The sequence below is a fragment of the Anneissia japonica genome, unplaced genomic scaffold, assembly GCF_011630105.1.
Source record: "Anneissia japonica isolate Jap-2015-1 unplaced genomic scaffold, ASM1163010v1 scaffold9_len2422644_cov172, whole genome shotgun sequence".
Lineage (NCBI taxonomy): Eukaryota > Metazoa > Echinodermata > Crinoidea > Comatulida > Comatulidae > Anneissia > Anneissia japonica.
Window position 1 is genome coordinate 2127557 of NW_022758107.1, and position 19663 is coordinate 2147219.

Genomic DNA, 19663 nt, shown 5'->3' on the forward strand with positions numbered 1-19663 from the left:
TAAGGGTGGGGAGCTCGGGCCGACAGGGCCCAATCCGCCACTGGATATGATGTATGTCGTACAGTCGATGTCAGAGATATACCATGTTGTTATAATATATCAACAAAGCCCTTTTGGGTCAGAGTGCTTGATCGAGGATTCTAAGGGTAGGGACACCTTCGGGGCCCCTAGGGGTCGGGGCCCTGCGGGAAACCGGACGAAGCACTGCGAACAGAGTATGGTCATAAAATAATAGTATGATTTGGCGTTATATACGGCGCCCATCAAATGTGACCAGAACAACAAAAGTTCCCAAAATCAGCTAAAAAGTATGGTAATGAGTGAGATACTACATACAAATTGTTTTTAATTAGGGTTACAGAAGTGAGGGGCGCAACGTGAGAATTAGGTAATATGATGGGTCAAGGAGGCGGGTCGGACCATCCCAAAATAATTTGCTTAATATTCTTTTTATTTTTTTGTATGTCGATGCACAACCGATGTGATTTTACTAGCTTTTTACCCTTTTGAACGCACCGCAATGGTTGTTAGTACCACTGATCTTAAAGAGTTGTTTTTAAATAGAGAATATTCCAGAAAAAAAAAATCTTCTACAAGGTTTAAGTTTTATGTTTGTGCTTTTTGGGTGGCCGAAACTGCACTGTTCTGCATTATAAGAGGCATGTTATGACTAAAACTCAGTCAACAGCATATCAACAGCATAAACGAGTAGGGAAATGAGTTACAGGGAGGGCGCTCCAAGAGTCCTACAAAAAAAAAACCCCGCGCATTCGCCTATAAATTCGCTCTTCAGCAATATGAGAGGCCTCTTAATGACATAAACTTTCTACATACTATGTTTTTCTGTGTTGTATTTTATTACTGATTTTCAGATACCCCCTATTAATTTTCGTTTCGTTTTTGTTCCTGCAACAAAACCAAGAACAGTAACTGATGATGATGATGATGTTGATATTTAATTTTCGACTGTAGTTTTACTATAGAAGCGACCTCCAAGTGGATTTCGGCTAAATGAGAATAGGCACCAAGAATAAGAAAGAAAATACATCATGTACTATTCGAACTATGCAAAATATAAATTCCAGTAACGGGAGAAAATTAATGATGATTTCGTTTCGAGATAGCCAGTATAACTTTGAATATTACGTAAGAGAGAATTCACGAAAAGAGGATGTCTAATCCAGGAACTGAAATATAGGACGCCCGGGGAAGAAATTTTGCAGGTGGATGATCCAGACTACCTCAGGGCCACCATAGTTGGAACTTAGGTGCAAAATCGTACGTCAATGGCCGAAAAAATTATCTTTTTACCCCATTTTTTTCAAAAGTTTAGGGTGTCGGCCAGGGCATTGAATCTGCCCGTGGGACACATGTCGTTCTGTTCAAAGACTTAAAATATTAGAAAGTACCAATGACAATAGCCAAATATGTTATTACCTCTTTGGTGTACACACATTGTATTTTTCTCAAGAGGTCAATGCAAAATAGCAGTATGAAAAATGTTCGGGAATTTCCGAAAAGAAAGTCAACGTTAACATGTCAAGGAAATTGACGATTTACTGTCACAACAACAGGAAATTATAGTTTTAAAGGTGTTTGGTAGTCAGATAAACTTTTGCTTTACGAACTGTTGAAATAGGGCCTAGATAAATAAATGAAAATTGAACAGTGTACAGAATAGCCAACATTGTGCTCGCTCGCGAAGGTCTTTTTTTAATTCATGTGGTTTAGAAATGATTAATATTGATAAACAATTTATGTTACATTTTATAATTAGAAGTACATAACAGTATAGGAAGTTGTCTAACTTAGCACCGATTGCTTACATTTTCTTACAACCTAATTCCCGGATATAGTTTCGGTCTGTTCCGTATCTCATGACCAATATGTGGCTTGAGATAAGGTTGTAATGAACTTTAAAGTACTAGTTAACTGTTCTTGAATACTATTTTGAGGCATGATATCATCGAACAAAGCATATTTATTTGGCGATTGGTTCTAAGCATGGATTAGTATCACTTGCTGCCAGTAGATACCACCAATTGGTGTTGCTGAAACAGGTTCTTAAAAATGAAGTTATTTAATCTGAATTTGTTCTTCGCGTTTATAAGTTTTGCAGGTAAATATAATACCAATAATTCGTATTCTCATTATGTAATATTGTATATACTAGGCTAAATAGGATTCTATGATTATGATGACGAGCCAGTGTTACAAATGTGATGTGCCATTATTAGTGTAACTTTCTCATGAAAGTAAAATAATATACGGTATTTAGTACTTATTATTTTGGACTTAAATTATATATTATGTATTGTATTTAAATTTGTTTACATTAAATCATGTTCTATAAGTACATCCGATACTGTAATTATTTTCCTTTGCAATTGTAGAGGTGTTAGGCGAAGCGGATAATGGTTTGATTGTCCAACCTCGAGAGGTTTAAATCCCTCGCTGTGCATTTTACTTTTGTCCTGATGCAAGGCCCTTTATCTGCATTCTTTTCTCTCTACACAGGAGTATAAGTGGGTACTTGGTAGGGTTAAATGCCAAAATGCGCTGATTAACTGCTGCAACGTTGTGAAATACTCCCCAGTAGCTGAGTTTGTGTTCCATAGGCGTTTAATTCAATGACCGGGATAATGATAGTGTGAAGCGCATAGGGGCCAGCTTATTATAACGCGCTATATAATAAGTCTACCATTATAATTCTGTGTAAAATGTTTGATATTGTTTGTGTGGTTTGTCTGTATACTTTATGAAATACATTTTCTGTATCTTACCTTCGAACTATTACTATCCGTATAGCATAATCCCATCACAGTTAAGCTTATTGATTTCATATTTTTACTTAAATTTAATTTATATCTATTTTATGAAGACAATAGTAAATATAACACTACTTGAATTTTGTCCAAAAGCTGCGAATTATTGTTTCAAGACCTATACATTTCAAGAAAGTGGAAGCTCGCGATGCAGGCATCGTTTGCCGAATCGTGATTTAGAAAACGTTGAAGATTGTTGTCTGCTTTCCGGTGTTGAAGGCTTTGCAACAAACCGCAAAGGATTCCGGTGTGTTGCTTGTCAGAGTAAACCAACTAGTTCGAGTGCCGGTAAGTCGTTATTTTTTTTTATATATAACTTTTTAATTGTTTTTACCAGGTGTGATCCTGATAATCTTATGTACATACATATAATATTATGCTGAATATGAAGCTGTTACAGCTATTGAGAAATAAAAGCGTCTGTGCAGTTTAAGGGCGCAGCTGCCATTCTTCTAATGGCGGTGCCTGGGGCACTAGGCGCGGTTCCTCAGGGGAAAAAAATTCAGTTGTCTTGCTCCGGGTTTGAGTGGTAGGGCGTAATCGGGGTCTGAGAAAAATCCCCCATAAGCTATTGTATTTTTTGGTGTTTAGATGTCAAATTTAAGCTGTTATTTAATGATTATTTTATGAATGGCATTTTTTCATTACTTCCTTTTTTCATCCTAGTTGTCCGAGCTTGGGTTTAAGGCTCCAGAATACTTGCCTTGGCTATTCTGATCTCCCTCTCATTGCTATTGTGTATATCTCGTTTGTTTATACAACGTTCACAAGTCAACTTTCGTAGAGTTGCCTAGTTTGGAATCATTGTTGTATTAGTATTTTAGCATTTGATTTATCAATTTGTTTACTGCTATTGACTAATCGGCTATTATGGGCTGGACATTTTACGAAATATTACTTGATTCACTTTATATGGTTTAGTTATAGAAACAATATATTTCGATCTAATACATTAGATTGGTCAGTTTGGAGTGACTGGCGCCCTTGTAGTGCAACCTGCGGTGGAGGAACTCAACTACGGTTTAGGGTTTGTGAATCTGGTACCTGTTCTGGAAATGCCGTTGATATAAGACAATGTGCCGACCAAAATGCATGCCCAGGTGAGCGCCGCCGCTGGTGCTGCTGAAAATACTACTAGTGCTACCATCAATTCCATCTAATGTGTCGTATCATAATCGCCATCTTTGACAGCATATTCTACAGTATCACAATCACCTTGACATCTTCATCATCAGAAGCTTAGTTTTACAACGAAGAAATCAATTTTTTCATAACACCACCATCATTAATCTCAACTGATGCTATTCCCCAGCGTCAGCCACATATTTGTTATACCAACACAATCACCATCTTAACAAATAGGTTAACGATTTTTTACAGCATTATCACTATTCAACAATTTGTTAATTTTATACCACCCTTGTTTTTAATATTTATCTTTACTATCGATTAGGTCTATTTATCTCTGTTTAAATCTTCATTGCCAATGTGACTATTTTCAACACCACATCTACATCTTTTTAAACAAAACCAACTTCTTTCCTTATTTCCCTAATATTATGATACCCAGTTAATGTTTTAAAATTAAGTTTAAAATATGCAGAATTGAATGAAATGTAACAATTACAATCTAATTTCACATCTTACAGTGGCAGTTGATGGGGGATGGACACGTTGGAAGAAATGGAGCAAATGTTCAGTAACATGCGGCAAAGGGACACAATACCGCTTAAGGAGTTGTTCAAATCCAGCACCCTCTAACGGCGGTAGACCTTGTGTAGGCCTAGATCAAATAGAACGATCGTGCACTGTCCAAAAAAAGTGTGTTGGTAAGTGTCAATTTGTGCCACAGTTTACTTTAAAAAATGTAAATTTTGTTTTATCTTGTGTTGGTTGCTTAGGATTGTTGCACTTTCTTTCCAAAGAACATTAGGAGGTCACACTGCAGATATCGTGCACTTCTAACGTTACCAAGTGATTAGATGTTCTGCCTTTGTTTAGAAACCATCAGCATATTATTTTTCTTTAAAGAACGTCGTGTAGACGTTACGAAACTATAAACTCTATTTGTATGTAACCTCAGCATTACCTTTTACTGAATAGGGGGTTGGAAATGAAAACGAAAGCATCCGATTTTAAGTTCTTTTTTTTCACTCGAAATCTACAGTTCATGGAGGTTGGAGCTCATGGAGCGGTTTCTCTGAGTGTGATAGATCATGTGGCGCGAATGCTTTAAAATTACGAACTCGACTTTGCAACAACCCTGTACCAGCCGAAGGAGGTAACGACTGCCAAGGTGATGACGTTGATATAGTACCATGCACCGATGTTGGACCATGTCCAGGTAAGTTGGGTGGAATCAAAGTATGACTTTGGATACCGGTAAAAACATTGGAGTAACAAAAACCAACATCGTTTTCAATAGAATTGCAATAGTTTGTATGTTTTCAATCAACCAAGCAAAATGAGATACATAAAACGTTATATTCAAGCAACGATATCTTACTTCGCAGAATTTTATTGAAACCTTTCTATTTTAAGGACAAAGGTGTTTAGAAGGCAAATGGCGTAATTTTTTTTATACTGTTTTAAATTATTTGCAGTCGATGGTTCATGGAATACATGGTCTGCGTGGTCCGAATGCAGTGTCACTTGTGAAAACGGAGTCGTAATTAGAACACGTCAATGTAACGACCCTAGTCCACAAAATGGAGGCAAATATTGCGTTGGTGAAGAAAGACAGACTAAAGAGTGTATTATGAACGGAAAATGCCCAGGTAAAACACAATTCTGTAGTTGGAATTTACGTATTGATGCTTTCAAATTTCATCGCTGAGAAACCATGATTGATTGTAAATGTGTATGGTCTTATATGTGTACATTTTCACTTATCCACTTACATACGTCACTAGATTGATTATACTGGAGCGCATGTACTCAAGCACACATTGTATGTTCCTTTATTACAGTTCATGGAGGTCTGACGGAATGGGGAGCGTGGAGTATCTGTGGTGCTGAACGCTGTGGAGGATCCGGCCACCGTTACCGCCATCGACACTGTACTAACCCGGTACCAGAATACGGTGGCAAATTGTGTTCAGAAGTGCAACACATTATGGAATCGTGTATAAAGGAGTGCAGTGGTAAGTTATCGGTAACTTTGGCAAAACAAAAAATGGTATAATCAATGAACATATATCTTATATGCTTTTAAACCACCGGAAAGTATAAAACAACCGGCCACAGAGTTCACGCCCTGTCTGTGTATTTTGCTAATTATTTATTATATTAATGTAATTTAAATATGCTATTAATCTTTCCTAAAACAGCACCGACTGACCCAAGTCCAAAGAAGAAATGCAGGTCAAAAGCTAAGCCTGATACTACGAAAAAGGTTTTTCCGAGTTCGGAGTCATCGTCGCATGGTTCCTTGTCATTTCCAAGCATGGAAGATCCAGATGTATCAATACCGATTGTTAACGTCAATCTACTAGGCATCCATCCGTTATCTCGCACAGCACGTCAGGTAGTGGCACCGGACCCTGGATTTCGTGCGGATCCACGTCTGCCAGATGGGTTTCGTGGGTCCGAAGGTGAATCAGAATCAAATGTATCCTCACTAGACAAGATTGAGATTGAAGCTATAATTCTCGGAAAAGAACAACCAGTTGTTGTTGACCGTGAAATTGACGACGATTCTGTTTCTATATCTGTATCCAGCAACGCTAGCCCCTTTCGGGAGAGTGACCGCAATGAGATTGACGGGACTGTACAGGTGAATGATGACCTTGAGGAGGATTCTGAAGTAGAACCGTCTTTCAGTTCATCTGATAGTGGATGGGAAGATTGTGAAGAAGAAACAAGTAATGTCGAACTACCTTCAGTTTCAATTGAATCTGAGCTTTCGTCTAGTTTAGACGTTCAAAACCAAAATATCGAGTGGTCAAGTTCTTCAAATCAACATAATGTCAATAATAAGGATAGTGAAGAAACCAATGATGCCATGGTTAGTAAACCTCTTGCAGATGATCCACAAATCTCAGATGACGAAAAAAGTTCATTTAGTTCCAGCTGAATGTTTCAAATTACTATATATCAACCTAACGCAAATTATTTTATCATCACAATAGGAATTTGTCTGATATTGTGAGTAAATAATGTAAATATTGTAAAATTTATGATGACATGTATATTTATGTAAATAATTTTTATATACAGTAGTTTCAACAGATCAATAAACTTCCAATGTAACTATTTTAACATTATAATACCGTATCTCATTTTCCAATATACTGTAAATCACTGTACAGTTCATACCGTACCTTTTTAATATGAATTTTACAGGTATTTTTTTTATTGTTCTACTATATTTAGGCCTATACAGCAATGTTTAACAAAATTCCAAAGTATTTAATTTTATCGTCTTAATGCAACTCCCAATATACTATCTCATAATTATATGGTATTACTTATGTGTTTGTCAATCATATTTTATTTCTGCAATATCTTGAGCTATTTTTATATAGGCCTAATGGTTATGTTCGGAAATATTTTTTGCTTATCAAGATGTAATAAATAGACTTATTAAAAGTGGGCTGCCCCCACGAAAGATAAAGGATAAATAAATATATGAAATTAATCACTTTGCCTTTGTATATCATGTACCATCGTTATTATTTTGTATGAGTGAAATAAATATTGAATTGATTGATTAATTAATTGACATGGGTTTTCTCGTATGACATGTTTAATGATCGATGAAAAATCAAGAAAATGAGGTCAGCATTTCGATCGGTATTACCCGATGGTTTTTTTTTCATTGCCAGAACTGTGGCTTGGTCGTACTGCTAAGGTATATTCTGGTATATAGCGTCAGTAAGGCGCGTAACACCGAAATGGAAAGTCTGGTAGGAGGTTCTCACATTGGTTTGACACGAGGCCCACCAATGACCTCGTTAGGTGTTCAACGCGTGAACACTGGATGCTTTAGCATTAGCCTGTTTAAATGGCATCGTCGAAAATATATCAGTATTACTGATATATTTTCGACGTTATATATTTTAATGTTATAAACAATTTCGACATTTCTGAGTTTTACTTTTGTTAACAAAAGTAAAACTCAGAAATGTCGAAATTGTTTATAACATTAACTTGAGAAATCTATATTTTTCTTGCAATTTAGACTAATAGAACATTATTAATTGTTTAACTGAATATTTAATACCTGAAGGGAGGGGCGTACCAGCCTTTTCCATCTTTCCCAAGTTTTTAAATATTATTAATCGTCCAGGATTGTTCGTCAAACGCCCATTTTGTGTACAACACATCTACAGTTTTTCCCTCTGGAGCCTGACCTTAATATCCGCTTTATTGCTTTGCAATTCATTTGTTTCAGTAAAATAATTAATATTATCCTGTTATTTTTTTTAATGACTAATCTATTATCACACGTGCAACTAAAAGCCTGTCTAAAATCGAAAGGTGGTTGGAAGCGTAATATTCCGGTAAAAATGCCGGGAAATATGGCCGGTTTTTGTAATTTTGGTGAATCATTTTTACAAACAAACATGTATGACACCGTGGAGTAAAAACACTCATATACATAGTACAGTAGTTTAGTTTTATTGCTATTCTTCAACTAACTATACTTCAATTTATTATTGAAATCAATAACTGATGGTTGATTTGTATACATTGTAAACGTGAACAGTACAAGTTTTCAATTTAGATCACTATGAATGTAAAATTTAATGTATTTTATAATATTGTATGGTTCTGAAAACAACAAAAAAATTTATATTCAGTTCGGTCTATAATTATCACCACACTGGGAGATCCCCTCCAATTAGTGCACTGAGTTTTTAGTTTTTGTGAACAAAAACAATAGGACCAACGATACGAATTCGTATTCCTGAAGTAAAGCAGATTTGTCTTACTCAAGGACACACGATATTACGGCATCGCAAGTTTCGAATTCGGTCAGTTTCACATCAAAGCCAAGTCTTTCTCCTCTGTGCTGACTCGCCCGCAATTGAAAATACATACTGTAGTCAAAGCAAAAATAATCACAAATATTTCTATACAGTGTGTACACTTTTTTTAGTTTTAGGCCTACTTACTGACTGGCAAATATAAATGAGTTGCACTTGGAACGCAACTACCACTTAGTTTGAAATTCCAAATTCGTTTAACCACGAAAGATATTTTGAAACTTTGGTATAAACACCAAATTCGTTTGGTAAGCCACATTGTCCTCCAGGACTTCCCCAGCTCACTATCCCCTCTATATACCAACTTTTCATCTCGCCTTCCCCGCGGGAGAACACCATGGGACCACCACTATCTCCAGTACAACTGTCAACTCCACCCTCTTCGAAACCAGCACAAAACATGTTCCGCGTCACTATAATGTTGTGGTTGTCAGGGTAAGCATTTTGGTAGTTCCTTTGACACCTCTGAAAAAAATAAAATAAAATCATTTAAACATGAGTATAGCTGTCGTTTGAATTTATTATGGAACGCTCATAAGGAATTTAGTGCATTTTCTAAAGGTACCCTATCTATGTTTGTAACATTGCATCAGGCGTACTAACTTTTATATAAAGAATCGCAAAAAAAAATATATCACAAAGGATGAAAATACAAACAAAAATAAATTATGTTCACTACATAAAGCTTTGTGTTGACCAATGGAATAATTACCGTAAAAGTGCGATATAGCAGCAATTATTGATTAATTACAGTACGAGTCGTAACGTATTTTATCTGGGTAAAGGTCCCTACGTGGTTCAGATATTTAACATGCAGGGAAGAGCGACCGTCTACGATTTGGAGTAATATTAAATGTTACCATGTTGAAAAAGATAGGCCTACAATTACAAAATGTTTATAGTTATAATGATCCTTAAATGTCAATCGGATGAGTGAATGTGCATAACCCTGGGCTATTGAATCTACTTCATGATATGGGAGGAGGAAGTTGATATATGAGCCCAGATTTACAAAAAAATTAAAAAAATTAAAAAATAAAAACATTTTTCATGGTGAATTAAGTTTTTTCCTTACCAGTCTGGAAACCACTGGGATAGTAGCTTGTTGAAGGACATCAGGTAACCCATGCTTTCTACCGTGCGTTTTCCCCCAACCTGTTAATACTCCTTTGTTACCTGGTTTTAAATTTCGTTTTGTACCTGACAACGTCGGGATGCATACTGGACGCACGCGCGATGTGTAATTCATGGCCTTCTCAAGTCTGAGAACGGCTATGTCGCCTTCCAGAGTGAATGGATTGTAGTTATGATGGACGAAAATTTCAGTAACCTTAAAAAACAGTAATCCATATCCATGTTATGGAAATATGACAAACACATAGTATAAGGGCTTACAAAATATGTAGTAGAATTGTAATTAAATGGAAAAAATATATACAGATATGCTAGACTATTTAGTTTGTATAAGCTATGAGTGGATCTGGTACATAGAAATTATAGATGTCACAAAGTTAGCTTTCATCATCAACAGGAGATTAAATCTACATGACGTAATTGCAAAAATTAAATATTATAGTCATTGATTTTTTTTAATTATTATTATTGTTATTATTATTATTATTATTATTATTATTATTATTATTATTATTATTATAGTATCAGATTGATTTTAAGATTTTTCAGCGAAGGTGAAGCCGAAACAGAGGCCAAAATTGCTTTCCATTAGGCTTCCAAACAAGAATATTTAGATCAAGACCCTGAGATTGGAAAGACTTGATTTGATTTGTTATGATACCTACATGAAACATATAATAAACAGTTTGAGAATATGAACAATTAAAATTAATAAAATCACGTAGTATCAAGGTTAACACACAGAAGGTCCCAAAGCAAGCATCTTCTTAACTACAAAACTACAGCTGCACTCAAGTAACATGCACTAACTTACGTTTATTGACTGAATCCATTCTTGATCTCTGTTGTGATAATTTCGGTAATATTTTCCTACTTCCACGGTGTATGTTGTGTTCGCAAATTCACGTTTGCTTGATCTGAAGCCGATAAGTGTTCATATTAATTATCTGGCATACATTTACATACAAAGGATAAGGAGTGCAAAAGTAATTCAAATGTCACAGTTGTTAACAAAGACAAAAGGGGGGGATAAGGACAAAACCGTTATTGTTAGAAGTGTAAAATGGGGATGGTGAATGCGCACACGAACGGTTACAAGTATTCGTTCTACACACAGCTGGGATACGAGATGACAATCTGAAGCACTTAAGATAATTTAACTTTTGTATTGAAAGTCATTTCCAAATTATTTGGACTATAAAGAAATCTGTATTGTATGACTCAAAGACACACGTTTTGCACTCATACATGTTCTTTACACGAACTGTTTTGCGAGACTCAACAATATACAAGGGCTGGTCTTAGCAGAACAGTACACTGAATGAATTTATCAAAATGCGAAGCAGATCGAGGCATTGCCATCCATGATGATTTATAATTTGAGAAGCCTAATTAATCAACGCGAAACTGCTTTATAATTTTTACTTGCCTTTCCCTAACGCAATGAGCTGCGGTTAGAACCAAAGTATCAGTAATGACAGATCCTCCACAGATGAGAAGCGACTTGCCATTCCTGTGTTGGTGGACAGCTGTATGCCACGGCCATTGCCCGGATATCGTGTCGTTCCCGCCAAAGACATAGGCTTGCTTTTCACCAGTAGCCTTTCCACAAACTTTTGGGAAAAAGTGGCTGTTGTTATTATTTGTGTAGCATTACAATTACTAATTTCAGGTGTCTTTAATATTTATGATAATTTATAATGCAGTAAGGTATTTTACAATTATTACACAATATATATATATTGCTTAACGCTTTTGCAACATCTTGCTTCAGAATCATGCTGAACAGCGAATAGACAAGATTCCAAATTCAACCATATACAACCTGACTGATACAAGTCTTCTTATTGTCCAAGTAAGAACACGCCAGCTCAAATTTCTTGGCCATATACTTCGCCTTCCAGATAATGAGCCTGTGAATGAATATGCCTTGTATGTGCCACCGTATGAAAACAGGAAACATGATCGCCAGCGCATTCTGTTTTTACAATATATCCAGCGCCTTTGGGTGATCTTAAGGGAATGCTGCCGCCACACCAAATCATCTCAATGGCCCAAGATCACAGCAACTGGAGAAAACTGACTGATGATGATGATTATGATATACAGGGGCGGATCCAGGATTTCAAGGATTGGGATTCAGAAAGTTCCCAAAAAAAAAAAACCAAAAAAATAAAGCGGGTGTGGGGGGGGGGGTGCGCTTCCCCCAGGAAAATTTTGATTTAAGTTCTTCAAAATTCAAGGTTTGCCCTCTCTTGAAAAAAGTCAGGTAATTTTATCTCATTCTTAGGCCTATACACAAAGAAAAAAGTAAAAGACAGGCAATTATTATATTCCAACAATATTTTGTAGTTGGATACGTAGTCTTTCCTCCATGGATCGGTAGGCCTGAAAAACGCACTTTCGTACGTAAATTATTACGACTCCTCGAAACAAAAACAGTGTCTGTTAAATTTATTTAATTGAAGGCTAGTTGGGATAAGCCTAGTTTGTCTGATCTGCCACCTATGCCCAGGTAGGTTAGCATGCCTTTTGTAAACCAGGACCCATTAGTATTTTGTTACATTTCTTCACAGAGGGGGCTTCGTCCGAACCCCTTGATCCCCCTGGATCCGCCACTGACTCCCTATCATCATTTTCACTGTTCCGAATCATTCATATCTATCATACGGTAATTATTGCCACCACCATCGTCATCATCATCATCACCATTCAAGCGGTTCGCCATATAGACAAACAGTTCAGTGATTCGAGTGTTGTATTTGTAGTCGTAGACCTACCTGGTTTGCATGTTGGATTTCGTCCACTCCACTGTCCATTAGAACAACTTATCTGCGATAATCCATACAATTTATACAGATTTGATTTGCATCTGTATGTAAGTTGAGTTCCGGAGGTGAAATAACCCTCGAAGAGGACATCAACATCTTGCTGACTTTCTTGTTGATCAGCTGGTTCTTGTTCGGAGATGCTTTCACTTGCGGAAACGCTTTCACTCTCTACTAATGAGCTTTCGGACTGTGATGACGAGCTGTGTGTTAGGCGTGTGCGACCAAAGCTAGTAAGCAGAGTAAACGAATAAATGTACTGATTTACTGTAATCAAAAAACGTACTACTAAGTAGCCCGGCGAATGTACATGTTATGTTACGTCACATAACTGTGCACAAGGTCTTTCAATTGACTTTAAGTGCAGGAGTACGTTTTAAATGTCGGAAGAGATATGGAAGGAAGGACTATACATTTGCAGCAGGAACAAATCTAGTACACAATACTGTGGACACACACACATACACAAATTATCAAGCGTTCTGATTCAAATAATTCATAACTACCTTCTACTTTTTTTAGCAGATAACGCAAGAGGAACAATCTCCACTTCACGTACGCTGTATTCTGGTACACCTGGATCCTCACACGCAGTCTCTGCAAAAAGTAATTCAACCTTATAATATTTATTTACTAATATCTTTAGCCAGGATGACACAATCATTTTAAAGAAATGTTTTTCATTGTGGTCCTGGAAAAAAAAATCTCTACTAATATTGACTTCGATAACAACTAAAATTGAATTACTATTTCAATGTAACAGGTGTAGGCCTAGTGTTACCTGGAACACAGGTTGGTTGTTCACCACTCCATAGTCCGGTCTTCAAGCAAACCCGAGTATCATCACCACTGACCATTCTAAAAGCGTCAGCACATGAGAACGAGATGATGTCACCCACGTAAAATGTATGTGCGTCTGCATCCGGTACCCGAACGGCATTAGTCACAACTCCTGGATCAGGACATGAGATATCCTTGACTGAAGGTAACAAAATAGTAGAAACATTGTCAACATTGGCACAAATTATAGACCTACATTAGAAATACGTTATTCTTGACACATTTAATATAAATGTATACGTTGGCTTTAAATTCTTCTGTAAAACTAATTCAGAAATATATAATTATCATTAATATCACGAGTAAGAGCGGGTCAAAAATTATTTCAATGTGCGGACAAAGCCCATTTAAACCAAGAAACTGTTTCTATAAACTGTCGCAGAAATCACTAACAGTATTGGAAGTTGAAGTATAACAGTTAATTTCGGCCTACCACACTGAGGAGTCGTGCCAGACCATTTGCCGTTGTACTGGCATAATCTTGCTTCTAGACCAGGTTCAGTAAAAAGATAATTTTCTTCACACGTGTAAGTCACAACGCCTCTGTAAGTGAAGTTGGTTGCGCTTAAATATCCATGTTGTGGAATATCTGGTATTCCACACTCAATTGGGTCTAATTTGGGCAGAAACAGAAAAGATGTATCTTATTACTATTGTACGTTTATATAATATTTATCCATTGCATCTTTCCAATTTCTATACAGTACTTTCAAGTATTTTAATCGAGATCAGCCTGCTGAAAAAACAGAACTTTGTATCTTATACTTTGACCGGAATCCATGCGGCATTAGTGCTATTTCAATATTGAACGTCAGGTACGTTGCAACGAATAAAATATACACATATACATGTATATGGTACTTCTCGTTGAAGGGCCTGATACGATAATTATGTTTCTATCCGACCACTGTTATTATTATGTATCTCTTTCTTACATACATATATATTATACTACCAAAAAACAGCTATTAATAGAAAAAAAACTTCAGTGATTAATGAATATCATCAAACTTTTAAACTATTTGACTATTTGCATCCCCAAAATACAAATACTGTACACTATACATACCGCAAATTGGACTATCTTCTGTCCACTGTCGGTCAGCCCCGCATTGTCTTTTCCGGGTCCCTTTGAGAATGTACCCTTTATCACATACGTAGCTGACACGAGACCCCTCAAGCAGGCCGCCTTCCAGAAATATTCGCCCATTTGCTGGAGGTAATGGCTCTGCACACTTCGCAACTAGAGAGAAGAGGTATGTTCAGATAAATTTTGACCTTTAATTTTTTAAAATTATATATTAATATACATTAATATAATAATATATTAATAATTACCACACACTGGTGGCTCTCCTGACCATGTACCATCTTCTCTACAGTTGACCTGTCCCAATCCTTGTATTTGGTACCCTTTAAGACAATCATAAAAAATACTCCTGACAATCGATGTCCCAGGAACTGACGTCACAATAGCTACAGCACCATTTGGTGTCTCTAATGCCTCACAGATGGGTTCTGAAACATAGATGAATAATTCTCAAGCTGTAAATTGTGATTGAAAGTGAAACGTTACAAGGAAGTGCAACAAAAGAAAACATTAAAGCTGTTTTAGCTTATTTCAATGACATCGAATAACTCCAAGACGATACTTACCACATTTTGGAGAATCGCCAATCCAAACACCATTATAATCACAATACAATCTTGATTGACCTATCAGTTGGTAATTCTTATGACAAGCGAATGTCACAGAAGTTCCACCAAGGAATGTTTGCACATCTTCTGTGAGCTTAGCATTGGGTGGGATATCAAGGGATGGACAGTAAACTATAAAGGGAAAAATCGTGATGTTCCTTAAATCAGTTGTTTAAAAGTAATGTACACAAATAGGTCACTGCAGTACAAAATGTCATCAGTAGCATTTAACTAAACATTACTATAATTGCTAACAAATACGGTACCTGGTATTCTCCGTTCGCACTTCTCCCCTTCAAACAGATCTGTGCATGTACAACTTCCATCACTGTTACATTGACCATTATTCTGACAATTGCAAGCTTTAGAAAATTTCAACATATTCATCAACACAAATCGAACACAGAATGTAGAGGGTTATGTATAATTGTTTATGCTATAGTAACTTCATATTTTAAATTGCTACTTTTGTTAGTTCTAAAAAAGCTTTTAAATCATCCTATCAACAAACGAAGATGATAGTTTTAGGCCTATGATAAAGTATTAACCGATCATAAAATTAGGGTCCTGAACCAAATTTTATTGCTAAACTAATATCTTTAAATCTCTTCAGGAAAGGTATTGATACTACACCGGTAGTTAAAAGTAGAACCGATACCAATTACAGACTCCGTATTATAGGCCTATATCGTGAGAGGTTAATCACGCCAGATGTTTATAATAGGAGAAATTTAAAAGTAGAACCGATACCAATTACAGACTCAGTATTATAGGCCTATATCGTGGGAGGTTAATCACGCCAGATGTTTATAATAGGAGAAATTTACTTTAGTTAAATCCTCGCAATTCATCGGATAAAAGTTCAATACGGTAGCTTCAAGATTAAAGATATTAATCTACAATATCGGAATCTTCCATGCAAATAACTGATTTATGTACATAGGGCCTATCATAATTAAAATGATAGACTATAAAAAGACAATGATTATTGATTTTGTCCGTGTTACAATTTGTAAGTGATATACGCGGATACAAACATATCCCTTATAGCATTTATGATTTGAACAAATTTCAGTCTGCTTTATTTATGTTTCGTTTATATAATAATATGGTACCATCCTATATATCCTCTTTATTTAAAAAAAAAATCCGATTACCATCAATACAATACTCGATCCTCAAAAATTTTATTTCTAAATCCTTAACTATTTCAAACCTTAGATGTCATTCCATCTTTTATACAGGCCCAAAAGTATGGGAGTCACTTACCATGTCTTTGAAAAATAAATTATCTATTTCCAGCTTCAAAACGAATTTAAAAAAAATCTCTGGTCTCGGCATACAGCAGGTGATCTCTCTACATCGACTGTATAATTTCCTTCTAGTTTGACATTTTTGTATTCATAAGCACCAGTAAACAACCAGCAGGCGTAATTTCCCGTTCCTTTCATTCCATTCTTCATATGACTCAACTCATCGAGTCTATCTGCCTTACCTTCGTTTTGTTTACTTCTTTTTATATTTTTTTATTCAAACTTCTCATTTTGTTTCACTTAATTTATTGTACTTATTTATTTACTGTACTTATTGTACTGACTAAAAAACTTTTTATAGCCTCAAATTATTAATCGTTTTTTCTTTTTCTTTTTTTAGGCGGCCTGAGCTTAAGTGTCCCCGGACCTATACAGGCCTCCATTCATTTATTAATAAAAAACCAAAATTTTCTTTTTTCTCTTGTGAAATGTAAATAATTTATTGATAATGATGAATAAACAGTAACAGTATAATGGCTTTTACCCAAGTACGATATGGCTATTTAGCATTCTCATAATTATTTTAATGCCAGAAGGCTTTCGATTTCAAGAAAAAATGTTAGCAGTTTAAATGTCTGAGCGCCGTAATTTTGGGGCATTTACAGGTAGAGCTGGGGTGGATAGGGACCCTCACGTTATACTTATCAAGTTATGTAAACGTGTTCCTGTCAAATTTGGAAATGAATTTGCGCCATAATTAATACTTACTCTGGTCACACCACTTTCCATATCGATCCGTGGGACAACTGACACAGCTCTCGACGTCATTATCGCATGTTTTACAGTGTGCGAACTGGGCACATTGAGCGGCAAAATCTATATCTTTGTTACACTCCTTACAATATGGCCTCCAACGATAGAAGTATGTACACCTTTGGTAGAAAAAATTGGATTAAAATCATAAATGAAAAAAATACGTAAAAAAGTAATAACCTACTTGTTATTTTATCTGATTTGATTTGATTTATTTGCATCTTAAAACATATAAGCATAAAATCATTCAATTTAAAATTTGTTATATATTACAAATTCGTGTTATTGCTAATATACGATTCAATCGTAAAATACAGTAAAACAGTTTAAAAAAAAACATTAAAAATTCAAGAAAAATATCAAAGCGGCAAGAACAATGAGTTTTTGTTAAATAATAATAATAACCTAACCTATTCAAAAGAGACCATGAGCGCACTGTATATTAAAAACATAGTAAAAACATATAAAATATTGCAAGCAATAAAAAAAAAAGCAAATAAAACATGAATAAAAACAGCAGGAAAAACAAAATGATAGGCCAGTATCGGTGTAGGACGTATTTCCAATGGCGTCATCAACAGGGAAACAGACATCAACCAAAAAAAAAACAACAAACAAACAAAACAAAAAACAAAAAAAAACCAAGAGGACAAAACAAGTGAGCACGTAACAAACAAAGCAGGTAACAAAGTTATTGGCGTAACAAATGAATGAATGAAATGAAATACATATCTGACAAACATAGACCTATAGGCCTATACTATAGAAGGTTTTTGCGAAGTTTTCTTTTGCATTCTTCAGTCTTTATACACTACAGAGTAACATGTCCTGTGATATTGTAACTGCATCTTTTTGTAGTGTTTCATAAAGTATATCAACAGGTAAACAATTGTTTTAAATCATTATTTTACGTTATGATAACGTTATAATAACGTTGCAGTTAAGTTATCTGAGCGCTCTCTTTTTGTGGAACCATAAATACGGTGTAACCTAATTTCTGACGACAAAACGTTTAAAATGTCGCTAAAATGTTGTAATAACATTCTAATTTTACATAACCAACCACAACATTCTCAACGTTCGCGAATGTTATAACATTTTGTTTGTCCTTTGCCGGATAGATTCAAGATAAGATAAGATAAGATAAGATAAGATAAGATAATGCTAGGTGAGGTAAGGTAAGATAAGATAAGATAACTTTATTGTCATATTCCAAACAAGTGAACTAAGAAATTACAATTTTGATGCTTGATAAATATGAGAACAAACAAAACTTACAAACTACTAAGACATCAGTAAATACATTTAAGATTGGTTAAAGATAATTTTAGATTATTGGACAATATTGTTCATCTCATCCCATCTTATAAAGCTGTACGCCGACGTACGAGTAGTGAATCTTTTTTGTAAACATTAATGATAAAACATAAGGTAGGGGCCTATAAGTTTAGCGTCTCGATAAGTAATATCATAACGTTGTATTATTCTAATAACAATGTATGATAGATTGGCTGGGTCTATGGGATATGGAAGGAAATCATTAAAATAATATAAAATCAAAGATAATGCGATTTTCCGACGAAATAAATGATAATGATAAGTCGTATTATAATGTGGCTTATGTATACTCTACCTTTCAAAACTTAATGAGAAAGTTCTCACAGTGTCACCACACGAACAGTAGTTCAGGCCATCATCACAGCCGGTTGGGATACCAATACAGTTAACCCTCTCCAGTAATGTCACCACGATACAGAAGGCAAGAAGGGATTCTGTGAGGTATGTTACTACTTATCATAATGTGATATTTCTCAATTCTATTCAATTATAACTATATTGCATAGATTCATAGAAGACATCAATATAGCTATCATCTGCTAAAACATACACATTTTAAGGCCCATTTACATTTTTATACGTATATTAAATATGTATATATAAACTATATATATATATATATATATAAACTATATATATATAAACTATATGATATATAAACTATTACTGTGCAGAGTAGGTTGAAAGCAGATCATTCAGACAACAGTGCTCGATACATAAGCAGAACAATATAAAATCAAAACAAGATGACGCATGGTTACAAATTCATTTTACATTTTACATTTTACAAAAACATTGCATTGCACTACAGTCTGTTTCATGAGGTACTTCCTCAATCATCAGGTGCTAGGCTCTCTGATGATTGAGGAAGTACCTCATGAAACAGACTGTAGTGCAATAAAATGTTGAATTTGTAACCAAGCGTCATCTTGTTTTGATTTTAT

General features: G+C 35.3%; 2 protein-coding genes across 2 annotated transcripts in view; one reads left to right on the forward strand and one right to left on the reverse strand.

The window, feature by feature from the left end:
• The first annotated feature begins 1962 nt into the window (after positions 1-1962).
• On the forward strand, positions 1963-7450 carry LOC117125044 (properdin-like). Its single transcript, XM_033271405.1, has 8 exons — positions 1963-2119; positions 2922-3113; positions 3782-3925; positions 4475-4654; positions 4993-5169; positions 5429-5602; positions 5795-5968; positions 6155-7450. The coding sequence occupies exons 1-8, from the start codon at positions 2071-2073 to the stop codon at positions 6898-6900; spliced, it is 1836 nt and encodes a 611-aa protein (XP_033127296.1). The 5' UTR covers positions 1963-2070; the 3' UTR covers positions 6901-7450.
• Positions 7451-8424: 974 nt separating this feature from the next.
• The window catches only part of LOC117125043 (limulus clotting factor C-like), a 12198-nt gene continuing 959 nt past the window's right edge, over positions 8425-19663 (reverse strand). Inside the window, exons 2-15 of the mRNA XM_033271404.1 lie at positions 19015-19153; positions 17337-17500; positions 15582-15677; positions 15274-15447; positions 14956-15135; positions 14687-14860; positions 14051-14230; positions 13559-13756; positions 13284-13374; positions 12730-13007; positions 11379-11562; positions 10764-10866; positions 9891-10145; positions 8425-9280 (exon numbers count right to left, since the gene is read on the reverse strand). Of these exons, the coding sequence (XP_033127295.1) occupies positions 8990-9280; positions 9891-10145; positions 10764-10866; positions 11379-11562; positions 12730-13007; positions 13284-13374; positions 13559-13756; positions 14051-14230; positions 14687-14860; positions 14956-15135; positions 15274-15447; positions 15582-15677; positions 17337-17500; positions 19015-19153 (2507 nt within the window). The 3' untranslated portion in view covers positions 8425-8989. The remainder of the gene's footprint in view (positions 9281-9890; positions 10146-10763; positions 10867-11378; positions 11563-12729; positions 13008-13283; positions 13375-13558; positions 13757-14050; positions 14231-14686; positions 14861-14955; positions 15136-15273; positions 15448-15581; positions 15678-17336; positions 17501-19014; positions 19154-19663) is intronic.